Genomic DNA, 16,742 nt, shown 5'->3' with positions numbered 1-16,742 from the left:
ACCCCAAAAAAAAAAAAAAAAAAAAAAAAAAAAAAGTTTCAGGATACTTATCAATTCTTCTAATGATAGAGATGCTGATATTAACACATGTGACTTGTTGATAACATATATAATCATGTGTCAACATTTAGAAAATCTGCCGAAGTCGGTAAATTTTCAAAATGACCAATGCACAATGTTATAAGATCCTCCAAGAGTAAAAGATCCTTTTGAAGAACAAGATAAACCAAAGGATTTTTATATATCAAAGTACAAAGTTCATTAATATGATCTCAGATTTCACACTGCAACCAATCTTTAGGAGAGGAACATTTCTGGAGTTTTGATATAATATCAAAGAATATCCATAATTTCCTGGAAAAGAAATTAACATACTTCTCCCTCTCCAACTACACATATGTGTGAGACTAAATCATATACTTCAACCAAAAACAAAACAAAATGAAAATATTGCAACAGACTGAATAAAGAAGCTGATAGGAGAATCCAGCTGTGTGCTTAATATTAAGCCAGACATTAAAGATATTTATAAAAATGTAAAATAATGCACTCATCTCACTACTCTTTTGCTTTGGTAAAGATATTTATGCTTCATTAAAAAAATACATTATCATTAACATGTAATGAATTTATTGTTACTTTTAAGGCAATTAATAAATATTTTAAATGTCTCAGTTTTAATGTCTAAATGATAAATACTAATAAATATAACCCATATAAACAGAAGGTCTTTGGGGATCTCAATAATTTTTAAGAATGTGAAGGAGTCCTAGAACCAAGAAAGTTTGAGAACTGCTACACTAGAGACACAGGTGGAAGAGTCCTGTTTGTAAAGAGGGTTGCTTTTGAGACTCCACAGTATCCAAGGACCATACCTGCTTGGCAAAAAATATTGTGTCAAGTCTGGAGTCCTGAACCACAGAGCCTGCTGGTTCTTCTCCTGGCTGCCATTTGAAAAGAAAAATCAACCCATGAACTGGCCTATAAAACAAAAAAATACAAATTAGTGACACCAAACCTTGCTTCTTTTAACACACTGTCAATATGTTAAGTTTTGGTCATTTACTTAACAAATACAATGCAAATGAAGAATATTTAAGAAATTTTTTTAAGATTTCTATTGCTGTTCATAGTTACTAGAATGTTGCCCAAGACACAGCTAACAAAACTTAAAAAAAATACATCAATTAAAATGGAATTATAATGAAAGGAATAATCTCAAATCTGTGCATTATTCAATTCTACCTTATATTACCTCACTTAAAAACAGAAAGAACTTAGCAAAACTAGAAGAAGCTGTTAACCCTAGACTGAATTCTGATATACATGAATAAAGTTCACATAGGATGTTTACAGATAAATGGCTGCTAGCATAAACACTGAAATATAGGACGTCGCCTTCATATAATTAGTGGATGCATGAGCAACCGTCACACTACAGTATGACTGGATGTTGCATCTCACACATAATGAAATCACCACCTCCCCAAAGGAACGGTTGTTGCCCACAAACCGTTAAATCACTTTAGGATTCTCTCCAGTCTATCTTTCACCACCGCCTTCCATGCAACAAAAATCTTTCCTATCCCTTAAAGACAGGTCAAATGCATCTTTAATTAACCTTCCCTGATCATCCAGCCAGAATTTCTCTCTTATTCCATCTAAAACGACTGCTCTCTTTGTGGGGAAGAAGAAAATAGGGGGGAGGGAACTGTCTCCTTACTATAAGAAACATATCCCTACAGTCCCCATTCCAGGACCTAAGAATGCTCCCCGCAGTGAAAACTCCCTAGCCCTCCATTTGCAATCCAGGGTCAATGCTTGGAGGTTGGGGGTTAAGGAAAGGCCCAGAGAAATCAGAAAGACAGAGTAAGAGGAAGGTACTTCCTGGCATCAACATTGGAATCTGAACTGTAACCTCCCCAAGAAGCAATGTAATAATGTATAAAAAAAAGTTCTGGGACTTCCTGGTGGCGCAGTGGTTGACAGTCCGCCTGACAATGCAGGGGACACGGGTTGGAGCCCTGGTCCGGGAAGATCCCACATGCCGCGGAGCAACTAAGTCCGTGCGCCACAACTACTGAGCCTGCGCTCTAGAGCCCATGAGCCACAACTACTGAACCTACGCACCTAGAGCCCGTGCTCTGCAACAAGAGAAGCCACCGCAATAAGAAGCCCACGCACCGCAACGAAGGGTGGCCCCCACTCGCAGCAACTAGAGAAAGCCTGCGTGCAGCATGAAGACCCAACACAGCCAAAAATTAATTAAATTTTTTTAAGTTCTGAATTACTATTAATATACATTATCTGTCAAATATAGTTTTGTAGACTGGCCTATTATTCATGTGTTTTATGATAAAATGTGTTCCATGTTCTAACAGTATTGATCTATAAGTGAAAGTTGTAAAAAAATCAACCTATCAGTACTTTGTTGATATGGAATTACAGAGACTTAGTTTTGAATCCCTTGCAAATTACTTATCTATGAGCCTCAGGTTCTTGGTTATAAAATGGGAATCATACCTACCTCAGACAGTTGAAAAAAATCTTAAAGGAGATAATGTGTTCAGCCTAAGGTAACCCAAGTAAAATAAACTCATGAAAGTTTGCTTAAGTATAGACATATTACTTTTTTTTTTTTTTTTGCGGTACACGGGCCTCTCACTGTTGTGGCCTCTCCCGTTGCAGAGCACAGGCTCCGGACGCGCAGGCTCAGCGGCCATGGCTCACGGGCCCAGCCACTCCGCGGCATGTGGGATCTTCCCGGACCGGGGCACAAACCCGTGTCCCCTGCATCGGGAGGCGGACTCTCAACTGCGCCACCAGGGAAGCCCTAGACATATTACATTTAACATAAGTAAAAATATACTTACTTTAATTTTTCAAAATTCTCAGGCTCTAAACTCCATATTTCTTCTACTTGGGCTCCTCGGCAACCTGAAATAAGAAATTATTTCTTCAGAAGACAAAATAACTCGTTTTTTTTCCTTCGCCATTAAATAAAATATTAACTGAAAGAAAAGCATATTTGGGGGTGATAAGACATGACAAATTAAAATGGTAAAACTGATAAAGCTCGCAGTCAAATCCTAGTGCTACCTTTACTATTTCCTAATTATTACACTGGGAGCATATTCCTTTGACAACTTTAAAAAGTTTCAAGGTTTATTTTCACTGGACGCCACCCCATGGCTCCTTCTCAGTCTCTCTCAATCTCTGGCTCCTCTTCATCCACTCCCTTCACTTAGCTGCTATGTTTCCACAGCTCTGCCCGCAGCCCCCTCTTTTCCTTACTGTACACTTTTTCTTTTCTTTCTTTTTTTTTTGCGGTACGCGGGCCTCTCACTGTTGTGGCCTCTCCCGTTGCGGAGCACAGGCTCCGGACGCGCAGGCTCAGTGGCCATGGCTCACGGGCCCAGCCACTCCGCGGCATGTGGGATCTTCCCGGACCGGGGCACGAACCCGTGTCCCCTGCATCGGCAGGCGGACTCTCAACCACTGCGCCACCAGGGAAGCCCTCCTTACTGTACACTTGTAATAGAGGCTTCCCTGGTGGCACAGTGGCTGAGAATCTGCCTGCCAATGCAGGTTACACGGGTTCGAGCCCTGGTCCGGGAAGATCCCACATGCCAAGGAGCAACTAAGCTCGTGTGCCACAACTACTGAGCCTACGCTCTAGAGCCCACGAGCCACAACTACTGAAGCCCGCGCGCCTAGAGCCCGTGCTCCTCAACAAGAGAAGCCACCGCAATGAGAAGCCCGCGCACCGCAACGAAGAGTAGCCCCCGCTCGCTGCAACTAGAGAAAGCCCGCACACAGCAACAAAGACCCAACGCAGCCAAAAATAAATATTAAAATAAATAAATAAATAAAGTGGTAATAAATAGCTACCACTTAACAGTGAATTTCAGAACACTATTTAGTTCTGACCCTTTTCCTAAATTCCAATTCTATACTTTAAAAATTTAATATCAACCACATCAGAGTCCCCCAAATATGTTCTTCTACAACAGTGGTTCTCAACCAGGATGATGTTTTTTATGCCTCTGCACCCCCCACCCCCTCCAGGGAACATCTCAAAATGTCTGAAGACATTTTTACTGTCCCTACTGTCACTTGGGGGGCGGGGAGGTAGCATCTAGTAGGTAGAGGCCAGAGATACTGAACATCCTACGTTGCACAGAGTAGCCCCTGACAACAGAGAATTATCTGCCCCAAAGTGTCAAGACAAAATGAATTATCGGGCCCAAAGTGTCTAATCCCTGCAAGGCAAGGCAAGAGTACCAAGGTCGAGAACCGTGCCCTAGTTGTGCCTCGGCAAAATGTCAGGTAGCATTATGATCACAACAGAAAAAAACAGCTGTATTTACCAGTAACTGCAATGTGTAAAGTGCTCTGAATGCATTTTCTCTAATCCCTGCAAGGAAAGTATTATATGGAAGAGGCTTAGGGATGTTAGGTTTCTTATCTAAATTCACTACAACTAATATATGCCAAAAAGTTAATTATAACCCATGTCTGGTTCCAAAGTCTGGGCACTTTCTATCGTTCCAGATTATTTTCAAGTGAGTGCTGGAGAAGCCTTTAGATCACATGCAAAAATCTGTGGTTTAAAAAAGAAAAATACTGAACCAACCAACTATGTGACTTTGGGCATCCATACCATTCAGTATCTCAATTTGCTCTGCTCAGCAAATATCTATTAGCTCCCACCCAACCATTAAAGATACAGGTACAAGGAGAGTTACTTCGTTATGTGTAGTAGAGAAGAACTAGAAACAACCTGAATGTCTAGAACAGGTTGCTAGACGTCCACATACATTAAGTTGGGAAAAAAAGCTTGTTTTAAGTGTGAACCTATATTTATACGTGTTATCAAGAAAGGGCACAAAAGAACACTAATGCACTTGTTAACACTGGTTATGCTATTGGAAATCAACTGTAAAAAGGCCAAACGTTAAAACATTGCACATATCATACAAAAACACAACAAAAGCCACTGAATTAAAAGAGCCCCAAAATCTTTTGCAAAGGTATAATTTCAAGTGGTGACACTGTTTAAATAACCTTATGTTAGACACATACACATCTCTGTGTAATGAAAACATAGTACTTAACTGTTAGCATCTATCTCCTTATATACATTCAATTCTAATAATCCCCCTATGTACATTCAATTTCAAATAATGCATGGTATAATGGAAAGAGAAATAAGCAATGATTCAAGAGAACTGGATTGTAATTCTAGCACTGCCTTTAAGTTCTTTACCTTGAGTGAGAACATGTCTTTGAGCCTCACTTTCCTCATGTTTAAAACAAGAATACTACCTGCTTCATCCAATCCACACAATTCTTGTGAGGTATACGTTCTCAAATACCAAACACAAAAGAATCACCATGCTGATTCCTCTAATATATATTAAGTAAAAAGCTGAGTGGGGTGGGGGGTAGGCTTTAAAAAGTTAACGATTCACTGGTATTTAACAAATACATTCAGCCCTCTGTACCCAACGGGTTCTGGGTCCACGGATTCAACCAACCGCAGGTTGAAAGTATGTGCCAAGCATGGTATTAGGCCCTAACAAGGACAGGAAATAATAAACTATTTTAACAATGCTTAAGAACTTCAACCTAGTAGGAAACAAGCTCATATAACTCAGAGACTGTGCAGTCTGCATATTTTGCATATAAAAGGAACATGGGATGCCTCCTGGAAGTTAAGAGGTAGCCAACTATCCTTGCTGATCAGAAAAAACTTTAATGTATAGTTAAACTGGGGGACTTCCCTGGCGGTCCAGTGGTTAAGACTCCCTGCTTCCAATGCAAGGGGCTCAGGTTTGAACCCTAGTCAGGGAATTAAGAACCCACATGCCGCGCGGCCAAAAAAATTAATTAAATAAATAATTTTAAAATAGTTGAACTGGGTCTTAAATAGGATGACCAAATAATCTGTCATTCAAACCAGAACACTGCTTTTATTAAATTGATTTTACTTAACAGGACATTAAATAAATTTTTAAATTGTTTTAAAATATTTATATCTTGACTAACACATTTGTATTATAGTACTGGTGGCTCCATAAAACAGTCTATTCAAAAAACAATTCTAAAAATAATTTTCTTAAAAATATACCTGGAGTCTTTCTCTCCAAGAAAAATACTCTTGGGGAGTATTTTTATAGCCTACACATAAGGCTATACTGTTTATTTATTACCTCTTGAGTGAACTTTGGTAATTTCCGTCTTTAAAGGAATTTGGACATGTCATCCAAGTTGTCAAATTTATTTGCATAAATATTAAAATATTCACTTATCCTTTTAAGATCTGTAGAATCTGGGACTTCCCTGGTGTTGCAGTGGTTAAGAATCCGCCTGCCAACACAGGGGACATGGGTTTGATCCCTGGTCCGGGAAGATCCCACATGCCACGGAGCAACTAAGCCTGTGAGCCACAACTACTGAGCCCAAGTGCCACAACTACTGAAGCCCTCATGCCCAGAGCCTGTGCTCCGCAACAAGAGAAACCACTGCAATGAGAAGCCTGTGCACTGCAACAAAGAGTAGCCCCCGCTCGCCGCAACTAGAGAAAGCCCACACGCAGCAACGAAGACCCAATCCAGCCAAAAAATAACTATTTAGTATTTTTTAAAAATCTGTAGAATATGTAGTGATGTCATCTCTCTTATTCCTTATATTAGTCATTTGTCTCCTCTCTTTCCTCTGATCAGTCTGACTACAGGTTTATGCATTTTATTGATCTTTGAGAAACCAGCTTTTGGTTTCATTGACTTTCTCCACTATTTTTCTCTTTTCTGTTTTACTAATTTCAACTCTGATCTCTATTACTTCCTTTTATCTGCTTACTTTAGGTTTAATTTACTCATCTTCTTCTAGTTTCTTGAAGGGAAAGCTGAGGTCACTGATTTGTTGTAGTAAATCTAGTCCCTGTTACTCTATCTTGGCTGGAAGCAAAAATATACAGCCTCTATTTTTAATTAGTAGACTATCCTAGTTTGTTTTGCTGCATTTATGAATTACGTATGCATTGTATCAATTAAAAGTATAGTTCTGCTCCATCAGTTTCTTAATAAGAACTTTGTTTTACCATGACGTTATATTCCATCAAAAATTTTATTTAATATATTCACTGAACTCAGAAATAATTTCCCCTTCAATGAAGAAACTTAAATCTACAATAGCATTCATAATACAATAAGATGTTTCACTTTTGAAAGAATAAACTTCCAAAGGTTTTTTTTTTGTTGTTGTTTTTTTTGCAGTACGCGGGCCTCTCACTGTTGTGGCCTCTCCCGTTGCAGAGCACAGGCTCCGGACGCGCAGGCTCAGCGGCCATGGCTCACGGGCCCAGCCGCTCCGCGGCATGTGGGATCTTCCCGGACCGGGGCACGAACCCGTATCCCCTGCATCGGCAGGCGGACGCTCAACCACTGCGCCACCAGGGAAGCCCCCAAAGGTTTTTTAAATCCATGAATTGAATGAGGAAAAAAGAAAATGACTGGAATAAACTCAGTCTCTTTGAAGCATCTGATGGTGATATACAACTACCATCATTTAACTTTTTGCAAAGTTCTTCTTCTGCTAATTAAACCAGTCTAATAACTATAGCTTCAGTTTTCATTTGTGCAGGTACAGAAGGTGCAGTTCCATGGCAGTCTCTTATGCATGCTTTTATTTAAATCATTTTCAATTCCAAGTTTTCTGCACGTACGAAATTGGAGCAAAAGCTGTTAACAGAATGGACTAATTTTAAAATAAACAAATTTGCCTGATACAACGTTTCTTAAGGTTAACTCTAACATGTCATAATAGTTAAGGTTTTGAAGGTAAAGTTTATGGCTAAAACCTGCAGACATCTCAAACTCAGTGTATGTCCAAAGCTGAACCCACTTTCTTGTCCATCAAGCCTACTCTTCTCTTGTACTTGTACTTCACCAGTCTCCCAAGCTAGAAACTAGAGTCACTGTCACCTCTTTTTCCCTACATCCCAGCAGTTAACAGTCCTGTGGATTTAAATATAGCAAAAATTATTGAATCGACCTCCTCCTCTCCAAATCACTACTTTATGTGTGGAGCCAATCATCTCAAATTCTGACCATTTTAAGAGGCTTCTAGCTTCTCTTACTTCATGCAATCTACCCTGCACACTACAAGTAGTAAATCTTTTTAAATTATAAAAATATCATTTCAGCCTTGAAATATCTTTGACAGCTAAGTCCCCAGGGACTACAGGGCAATCCATACTACACAACATGGCACACAATCTTTTCAGCTTCGGATTGAAATACTCCTGAAGTCTGTTACATCATGCTTTAGTCACTTTCCCAGCTGTTCCCTAAGTCATATACTTTACCACCACTACTGTTTATGCCTTTCCTTCTGCCTGTGCTCTTCCACGACCTGTGTGTACCTACTCTAATGTAGCAATTAATACGCCATATTATAATTTGCTTGTTAGTTCTTTAGAACAGCAGTCATGCTTTATTCACATTAAAAATATCCAAACCCTACCAATGTGTCAGACATAGCAGGTAAACAATATATGCCCAATACATGATATCCAAACAGTCAGCTACGTACAACAAACAGTTATCTATATCAATGTTGAATTTCCACCTCATGTACAAGTTTTAACGTAAGAGCTAAAATTAATACTTGAGAAATAACAGATAAAAATAAACTTACAGCCAAAGAAGAGCTGCAGGGACAGGGAAGGCTACAAAGTCAAATATGTTGGTTACTTAGGACCAGAGATAAGGAACAGAGTCAGAAAGAAATTACGAGGCAAGCATGTGGCCTCTGGAGCACTAGGTGGAGAAAGCACACTTCCCCGGAGGCCACAAAATGAGCAGAACGAGCGAGGTGGTCCGTGCGTCCCACGCTGCCAGCCTGTGCGGACGTTCGCAGGGCTGGGCACACACTCGAGGGGTTCTGCTCCGAATAACTCGAATGTCAGGTTCCGGCGCGGCTTGGGCCTTGGACACCCCACCTTCGACAAGGCGCATCCGACTTTTCCTGTAGCACCGATGGCCTGAGACACGTACCTGGGCACCCCTGCCCGGAATGGGGGCGCCCCGTGGTGCAAAGGGAAGAATCGGTACGTAAAGTGGGGGGGGGGGAACCGGGGCGGGGGCTCAGGTCAGTGAAGCTAGTACTGGAGCGCCGAGTTCCGGGGACACGCTCCTGCCCTCGCGGTGTGGCTCTCAGATCACCACGGAAACGCGACTGGCCGGGACCAAGGAGGGACCGGAGCCCTGCCTTTCCCCCTCCCCGACTCCACGGTTAGAGAGTCGCCTCCCTTCAGACGCTGGGCGGCGGAGGCCGCAGGGAAGCACTCCGTGCCCAGCTCAGGCCTCCTCCCGTGACCCCCGGCCCAGTACGGTCCCCTTGGCTCTCACCGAATCCTTTAATGAGCTCGGTGAAGACCCCGGGGTCGCTTTCCATAAGGCACCACTCCCCAGCATTGCCCGTCATGGCCCCGGCCACACGCCGCCCCGCTCCACCTCCGGCTCCGGCACCCACCCACCCCCAATCCAGCCGCCTCCGGCCACTGAGCTCTGCAAACCCGCCTTTGGCTCGTCAACCTCACGTCACCCCGCCTACTTCCCGACAGCCTCCGGGCGCCGTCACCTGCAGCGCGACAGAGCGCGGGAGGACGCTCTAGCCATCCAAGAGACGGCAAAACTCTTTCTGGGCCGCGCAGGACCCGGAGCGGATTCCGAGGGGCCAGGGCCGCCGAGAAAGGGCGGGACTTGGGGCGCCGGAGGAGGGAACATCCGGGACTCTCGCCAGTCTGGGGCGGGGGCGGGGCACGCCCAGGGGGGCGGGGCTCGTTCCCGGGAGCCGAACCGGGAGACCCGGGCGGCGGAGTCGGAGAAGGCGCCACCACTCAGGCTGTCGCGCGTCGTGTTTCGGCGGCGTGGCGCAGCGCTTCTCCCGGTGGCGCGGCGGCTTCGGAGGATCGGCCGCCGGGCACAGGTGAGGACACCGCGGGCGGCCGGCTGGCCGGGGCCCTTTGTGCGTTCTGAGCGGCGCCTGGGTCCGGCCGGTCCTCCGTGGCCCTCACCCCACATCCCCGCGGCCGAGGCCGGAGCAGTCGCTGCGCCGACCCGTCTCCCGCCCCGCCTCCGTGCCCTGCCGTCCTGGGTGGCTGGACCGACACCTCTGCTGGGCCGGGCCCTTCCCGAAGCGGGGATCGCTCCCGCTTGTATTTGCGGAGCTTCCCGCAGGCCGGCGTCCCAGGGGCCCGCTTTCCTCCTCCCCCTCCTTTTCCTCCTCCTTTTCCTCCTCCCGCCGCTGCTGCGCCGAGAGGCGTTGCCCGGCCTCTGGGCTTCGGGAAGAAGGATCTTTGTGAGAAGACGGAGGACGAAATTTGTCCTGGAGGGAATGACGAGGGACAGGAGGCGATCCGTCCTGTCGTCGGGGGGGCTGATAGACAAGTGTAAAGGCGCGCGATGCCTCCAAGGCACATGAGGTTGAAAAATGCAGTGTGTTAATCTGAAAATATTTGTAATGGTCCTAAGACTAAAAGATGCGTTAAACCAAAAATGGCTGTCTTCACTAAATCACGAAACCTCATTCACCAGGCCCTTGCAGAATAGTAATGTTAAAACTAAAATCTTTCCGAGTAGTAGTGTTTATGCATCACTCCTTAAAGCTCTGACTTCCAAGAAGGGCCCTTGGCTTCCAGGAAAAAAAAAAAAAGCTTTACTTGGTAAAACTCGGATTTTTTGCTTCTCAAGCAGGAAGACCTACCTGTGCCTTGGAATAAGGGAACCTTGTCCTGCAGGACTATGTGAAGCTGCGAAATAAACATGATACATTTTACTGAGAGAAACAGCGGCACAGCTTTTATATGAAAACAACCGTGGTTATATTATGGAGTAGAAGCCAAAATGTATGTCAGGGGTTAGATTAAAAAAAAAATTTTTTTTTTGGAAACTTTCTTGAAGTTTGCCCCTGGGAGACTGTGTCTTCAAGCTGGTGGGGGGCGGGAGAGGTATCTGTTCTGTTAAATATACTTAAATGGGAAAGTCTGTGTGGCACAGGAGTCTAGCCTTATTTCCTTATGAACCATGCCTAGAATGAGTGTCATCAGAGCCCAAAGCTGTTTGCAGGAATTTGCCGTATTTTCTCAATCTGCAGTATTGCTGTGAACTTGAAAATGTTTTTGGTGCTAAGTAACTATTGAATACATCAAAACTAACATTTGATACCCAAGTGAACATGGTGCCTATTGTAGAAAGACCAAACTGAAAGTTTAGCCCTTAAAACAACCTATAAGTAATCAGAATGGGGGGGGTGTCAAATTTCTTTAATTATGTTGTTAACATTTAATCCTAAGAGGTCACCTAAAAATCCAGATTTCTGAGTTTTTGAGAAAAATGAGAAGATCTGGCAATATGAGGCCCAAACTACATAACGACCAGTTGGCCTTCAGGATGTCATGCTGTCATGTCTGCTTCAGTTCCTAACCACTTTTTTTTTTTTTTTTTTTTTTTTTTTTTTTTGCGTTATGCGGGCCTCTCACTGTTGTGGCCTCTCCCGTTGCGTCGACGCGCAGGCTCAGCGCGCGGGCCTCTCACTGTTGTGGCCTCTCCCGTTGCAGAGCACAGGCTCCGGATGCGCAGGCTCAGCGGCCATGGCTCACGGGCCCAGCCGCTCCGAGGTGTGTGGGATCCTCCCGGGCCGGGGCACGAACCCGTGTCCCCTGCATCGGCAGGCAGACTCTCAACCACTGCGCCACCAGGGAAGCCCCTTCACCACTTTTTATTGCATCACCCTTGACTTGATTCCCTCATGTCCATTTACTAGTCTGAGTGATACAGCTATCTGAATTTGTGACCCCCGTGTTTGCAGTATTGTTTCTTTCAAACTGTCTTGCTCTCATAGATGTAAGTCAGCTTTGGCTCCATTTAAAAAGGAATAAGCTGCAAACTTGTTTGACCTCTTGGGATGAAAGGGAGCCTTTTCAAGTGACAAATGATCAAGAGACTTGAGAAAGATATTTAGATGTGTACCTTCAAGAAGAATGTAGGAATCCTTAGAAGTAATATATTATTAGCACTGTTAAACGTTACTATAGATGTTCTAGTTCCAGCGAATAAGAAAAACTAGTGCTATTGCATACTGTGTATTACTGCCATTCACTGGTTTTGCATTCACAATTAGGGAAAAGAGAAGTGGGCAATGTATAATATATCCACAGCCAATTTCAGAGTGTGGCTGTGCTTTTAATGATATTGTGATCTGTTTGATTTCCTCTCAAAATTTTGATTTATAGACGTTTAATACAACTTTAGCTGTATTACATTTCCTTGGAGGGGTGTTGCTTTAAGAGCACCGAACAGGTCAGGCCAACTGAAAGAAGAATTAACTATCTTTTGTTTGTTTGTTTGTTAATCTGGATTTACAACACTTGATTATTCAGGAGTGGATTAATTGATGACCAGGCTTTGACCTCACTCACTGCCCAACTGCCTTCTAAACCACTGACACTGGAGCTTAAGCTTTGAGAAGGGTGATGATAACATTTGGGGAAGGAAGAAATTAAGGTCCTGTATATGTATGTCTGTGTGTATCTCAAATTTCTTTCTAAAGACAAATCTAAAAAATGGAGGGTTAAATATCACTTAAATGCTTATCTATTTAAATAACTTTCCAAATATATTTCACCTAGCCAATTTTTAATTTTTTTTAATAACAGATTTTTGAGATAGAATTCACACATCACATTCAGTGGGTTTTAGTATATTCACAGAGTTGTGTAACCATCACCACTATCTAATTTCAGAACATTTTCATCACCCTTAAAGAAACCCCTGACCACTTTGGAGAACAATCTAGCAGGTCCTCAAAAGGTTAAATATAGAGATATCATATGATGCAACATTTTACATTCCACTAGCAGTATATGAAAGTTCTAATTTCTCCAGATCCTCACCAACACTTATTATTGTCATTTTGATTATTGCCATTCTAGTAGGTGTGAAGTGGTATCTCATTGCAGTTTTGATTTGCATTTCCCTGGTGACCAATGATATTCAGCATCCATTTTTGTGTTTGTTGGCCATTTGTATACCTTCTTTGAAGGCATACCTATATAGGTTCTTTGCCTATTTTTTAATTGGGTTATCATTTTATTATTTAGTTATGAGTTCTTTATATATTATAGACACAAATTCCTTATCATATGTATGATTTGCAACTATTTTCTCCCATTCCATGGGATGTCTTTTTTGCTTGCTTTGTGGTGTCTTTTGAAACACAGTTTTAAATTCTGATGAAGTCCAGTCTATCGGTTTTTTTCTTTTGTCACTTACAGCTTTGGTGTCTGTATTTTGAGATCAACTCAGTTCAGTTCCAGAGTTAGCATCAGATCCCCCAAGTGAAAGAGCAGGATGCCAAACAGATTGCCCTTACTTCAGACAACATCTTCAAATAAGGTCCCAGTCCACCCAACTAGGCTTCCCACAATGCGCTCAGGGTCAGTAATTCACTAGAATGACTCAACTCCCTAAAAGCACCATCCTTATGATTACAGTTTTATTATAAAGGATGCAACTCAGGCACAGCCAAATGGAAGACACACTCAGGCCAAAATCTGGAGGCAATAGAGGGATTCCTTCTGTTTGTGGAATCCTGGCACATCACAGTCCCAGCACATCAGTGTTCACCAACTGGGAGTCTCTCCTGAACTTTTTTTTTTTTAACGATTTATTTATTATTTATTTATTTTATTTTATTTATTTTTGGCTGCGTCGGGTCTTAGTTGTGGCATGTGGGATCCTCATTGAGGCGCGCTGGATCTTTTATTGGGGCGCGTGGGCTCTTCATTGTGGCGCTCAGACCTCTCTAGTTGTGGCATGAGGGTTTTCTCTCTCTACTTGTGTGCAGGTTCCAGAGCGAGTGCGCTCTGTAGTTCGCGGCACTCGGGCTCGATAGTTGAGGCGCGCAGGCTTAGTTGCCCCACGGCATAAGGGATCTTAGTTCCCTGACCAGGGATCAAACCCATGTCCCTTACATTGCAAGGTGGATTCTTTACCACTGGACCACCAGGGAAGTCCCTCCGCTGTACTTTGTTGTCCAAAGGTGGATTCTTTACCACTGGACCACCAGGGAAGTCCCTCCGCTGTACTTTGTTGTCCAGAGTTTGTATATGGGGTTTCATGACTAGGCATGATTGATTAATTCATTGACCCTGTGGTTGAGGTCAGTCAACTGCCTTCCTTCCCTCCTGGGAGGTTGATCTGGCCTAAAGTTCCAACCTTCTAATCAGATGATTGGTCTTTATGGTGACCCCCAACTGGAAGCAATCCAAAGACCCAGGATGAGTCACCTCATTAGCATAACAAAGATACTCCCATCAGTCAGGATATTCCAAGGTTTTTTTTTATTAACTCTTTTTAAATTGAATAAAAGATTCTTTAAATTCTATAGTGCTTTACAGTTTTCAGAAGTTTCACACATATGATTTCATATAGTCCCATAATAACCCTTTTTTTTAAGCCTCTACCCCTATATTTCTCCATTCCTCTTCCTTCTCCCCACTGTAACCACTAGTCTGTAGCTGTGAGTCTGCTTCTTTTTTGTTTTATTCACCAGTTTGTTGTATTTTTTAGATTCTGCATGTAAGTGATACCATACAGTATTTATCTTTCTCTGTCTGACTTATTTCACTTAGCATAATGCCCTCCAAGCCCATCCATGTTGCTGCAAATGGCAAAATTTCGTTCTTTTTTATAGCTGAGTAGTATTCCATTGTGTATGCATATACCACATCTTATTTATTCATTCATCTGTTGATGGACACTAAGGTTGCTTCCATACCTTGGCAATTGTAAGTAACACTGCTATGAACATTGGGTGCACGTATCTTTTCAAGTTAAGTGTTTTTGTTTTTTTCGGATATAAACCCAAAGTGGTATGTGAAGCCCTGTGAGAACCATGGACAAAAATCAGATATTCTTCTTTTTTTTATACAATTTTTAAAGGTTACAAATTATTCATTTAACAAATATGACTGATAAGCAGGAATAGCCAGGTTGAAGTAACACCAGAAAGAGTGTGTTTTGTTAAATCTAAAGGAGAGGCCAGCAATGTCAAAAAATTTCTACTGGAATTAGCAATTAATGTTATCAATCTTTGAGAAGGCTCTTAGCCTTTTTGGATTGAAAGGCAGAGGTAAATGCAATACTGAAAAGGGGGTACAAATACATAGAAAAAGCAACATCCACTGCACCAGGAGTTTCAGCCTGTGCTGTACTCAGTCACTATAAATCAGTCCATAATGACTAATGTAATATGATCATTTCGTCTCTGACACCACCTGAAGCCTAGGCCTGCACTGACATAAACCACTTTATGTCAGAGCTTTATTTGGAATATTGACACTGCTGTTTCCAGCACAATTCAAATCACTGTCCCCCTCAGTCACATTCACAATGTGAGGCTTTCTTCCCAGCACTTATCTCTGCACCATTGTGTGTTCCCCCCTCTGAGACCCAGTCTGTCATTGCTCCCTAACCCAATTTCCCCGCATTGACTCCCTCACACGGATCATTACCCATAGCCTTCACCCTTAGTGGAGGAGATCCCTCTTCTGCTGTCAAGGGCAAGTCTCAGGCTGGATGCTCTGAAGCTTCTTTCAGGGACCTCATTCCCTCACTTACCGCCCTTTCTCTGCTGTCTTCACCTCTCCAAATTGAACTTTGAACCTCAACCTCAGTGTCCTCTCATCTGAAAAGGTAAAAAGATTTTTCCTCTAGCTCCTGCCTTCTCTTTTACCTTCCCTTTAGAGCGTTGCTTCTGTGCAGGAGTAGTCTACCTGTGAAGTCTCTTCATCGCTGCATGCCCTCCTGACCTCACTAGAATCAAGCTATTTCTCGCAGCGCCTGACTGCGATTGCCTTTCCTCAGCATTCCTGTTGCCAACCTCAGCCTTACTTACTTGATTGCTGAGCATTTGACATTACCAGGCCTTCACTCCATGAAATTCTCTTCCTGGTGGTCTACGATACCACTCTCTCCTGATTTTAAGTCTATGTGCCTCTCCTTACCATTCTTCTTTAAAGGGCCCTTTTCTCCTTAGCTATTTTTTAATTGTTAATATTCACCAGGATTCTGTCTTTAGCCTTCCCCACAGTATATAAACATGCTCAAGCTTGTATCATCTTCAACACAAAATATCTTTTACCTGTGTTCCTCTTTAAGCTACTACCTTACCTGTCAACATTTCTTTGCAGTATATTTAGTTCCTTTTCTAAAATTTAAAGACACAGAGCAAGATTTCATATACCCATTCCTGGAATGTGCTCCCCAGACTTTATATGCCAGTTTTTAAGTCTTCCTGCATTATTGAGACAGCATTATTTTATCTTCCTCTGCTCATTCACTTTTCTGTTAAAGCACTTGATTACAGTTTGCTTTGTATTATGTATAAATTTCTACTTCATCAAATAGACTGTGATTTCCCTGAGGGCAGGAAAAAAGTTTTAAAAATCTTTTTAATGGAACAGAAATCTCCTTCACGCCTTACACACAGTATGCAGTAAATGCTGGTTGAGGATTTTTTGTTGGTTGTTTGCCATGGGGAGAAGCCCAGTGCACTGTAGTGGCCCAGGCAGGAAACCTGAAGATAAACAGCTGTCCTATAGTGAGAGAAGCGGTGGACCGATAAAGTAGTGGATGATTGTGGTTACTGCCTTTGGAGGAGAAAAAGGGATA

At 42.7% G+C, this 16,742-nt stretch overlaps 1 protein-coding gene across 2 annotated transcripts in view; it reads right to left on the bottom strand.

Annotated features, from left to right (window-relative positions):
- UCHL5 (ubiquitin C-terminal hydrolase L5) overlaps nucleotides 1-9,645 on the bottom strand; it is a 48,688-nt gene extending 39,043 nt beyond the window's left edge. Inside the window, exons 1-3 of one of the 2 annotated variants that reach the window (XM_007466201.1) lie at nucleotides 9,417-9,645; nucleotides 2,874-2,937; nucleotides 876-981 (exon numbers count right to left, since the gene is read on the bottom strand). In XM_007466201.1, the coding sequence (XP_007466263.1) occupies nucleotides 876-981; nucleotides 2,874-2,937; nucleotides 9,417-9,492 (246 nt within the window). In that variant the 5' untranslated portion in view covers nucleotides 9,493-9,645. The remainder of the gene's footprint in view (nucleotides 1-875; nucleotides 982-2,873; nucleotides 2,938-9,416) is intronic. The other variant, XM_007466200.1, reaches the window with a different exon arrangement.
- Nucleotides 9,646-16,742: the final 7,097 nt, after the last annotated feature.

Source organism: Lipotes vexillifer, unplaced genomic scaffold (genome assembly GCF_000442215.2).
Source record: "Lipotes vexillifer unplaced genomic scaffold, Lipotes_vexillifer_v1.1 scaffold585, whole genome shotgun sequence".
In the NCBI taxonomy this organism is placed as follows: Eukaryota; Metazoa; Chordata; class Mammalia; order Artiodactyla; family Lipotidae; genus Lipotes; species Lipotes vexillifer.
The sequence above is the reverse complement of the archived record's forward strand: the minus strand, read 5'-3'. Positions and strand labels throughout refer to the sequence as shown.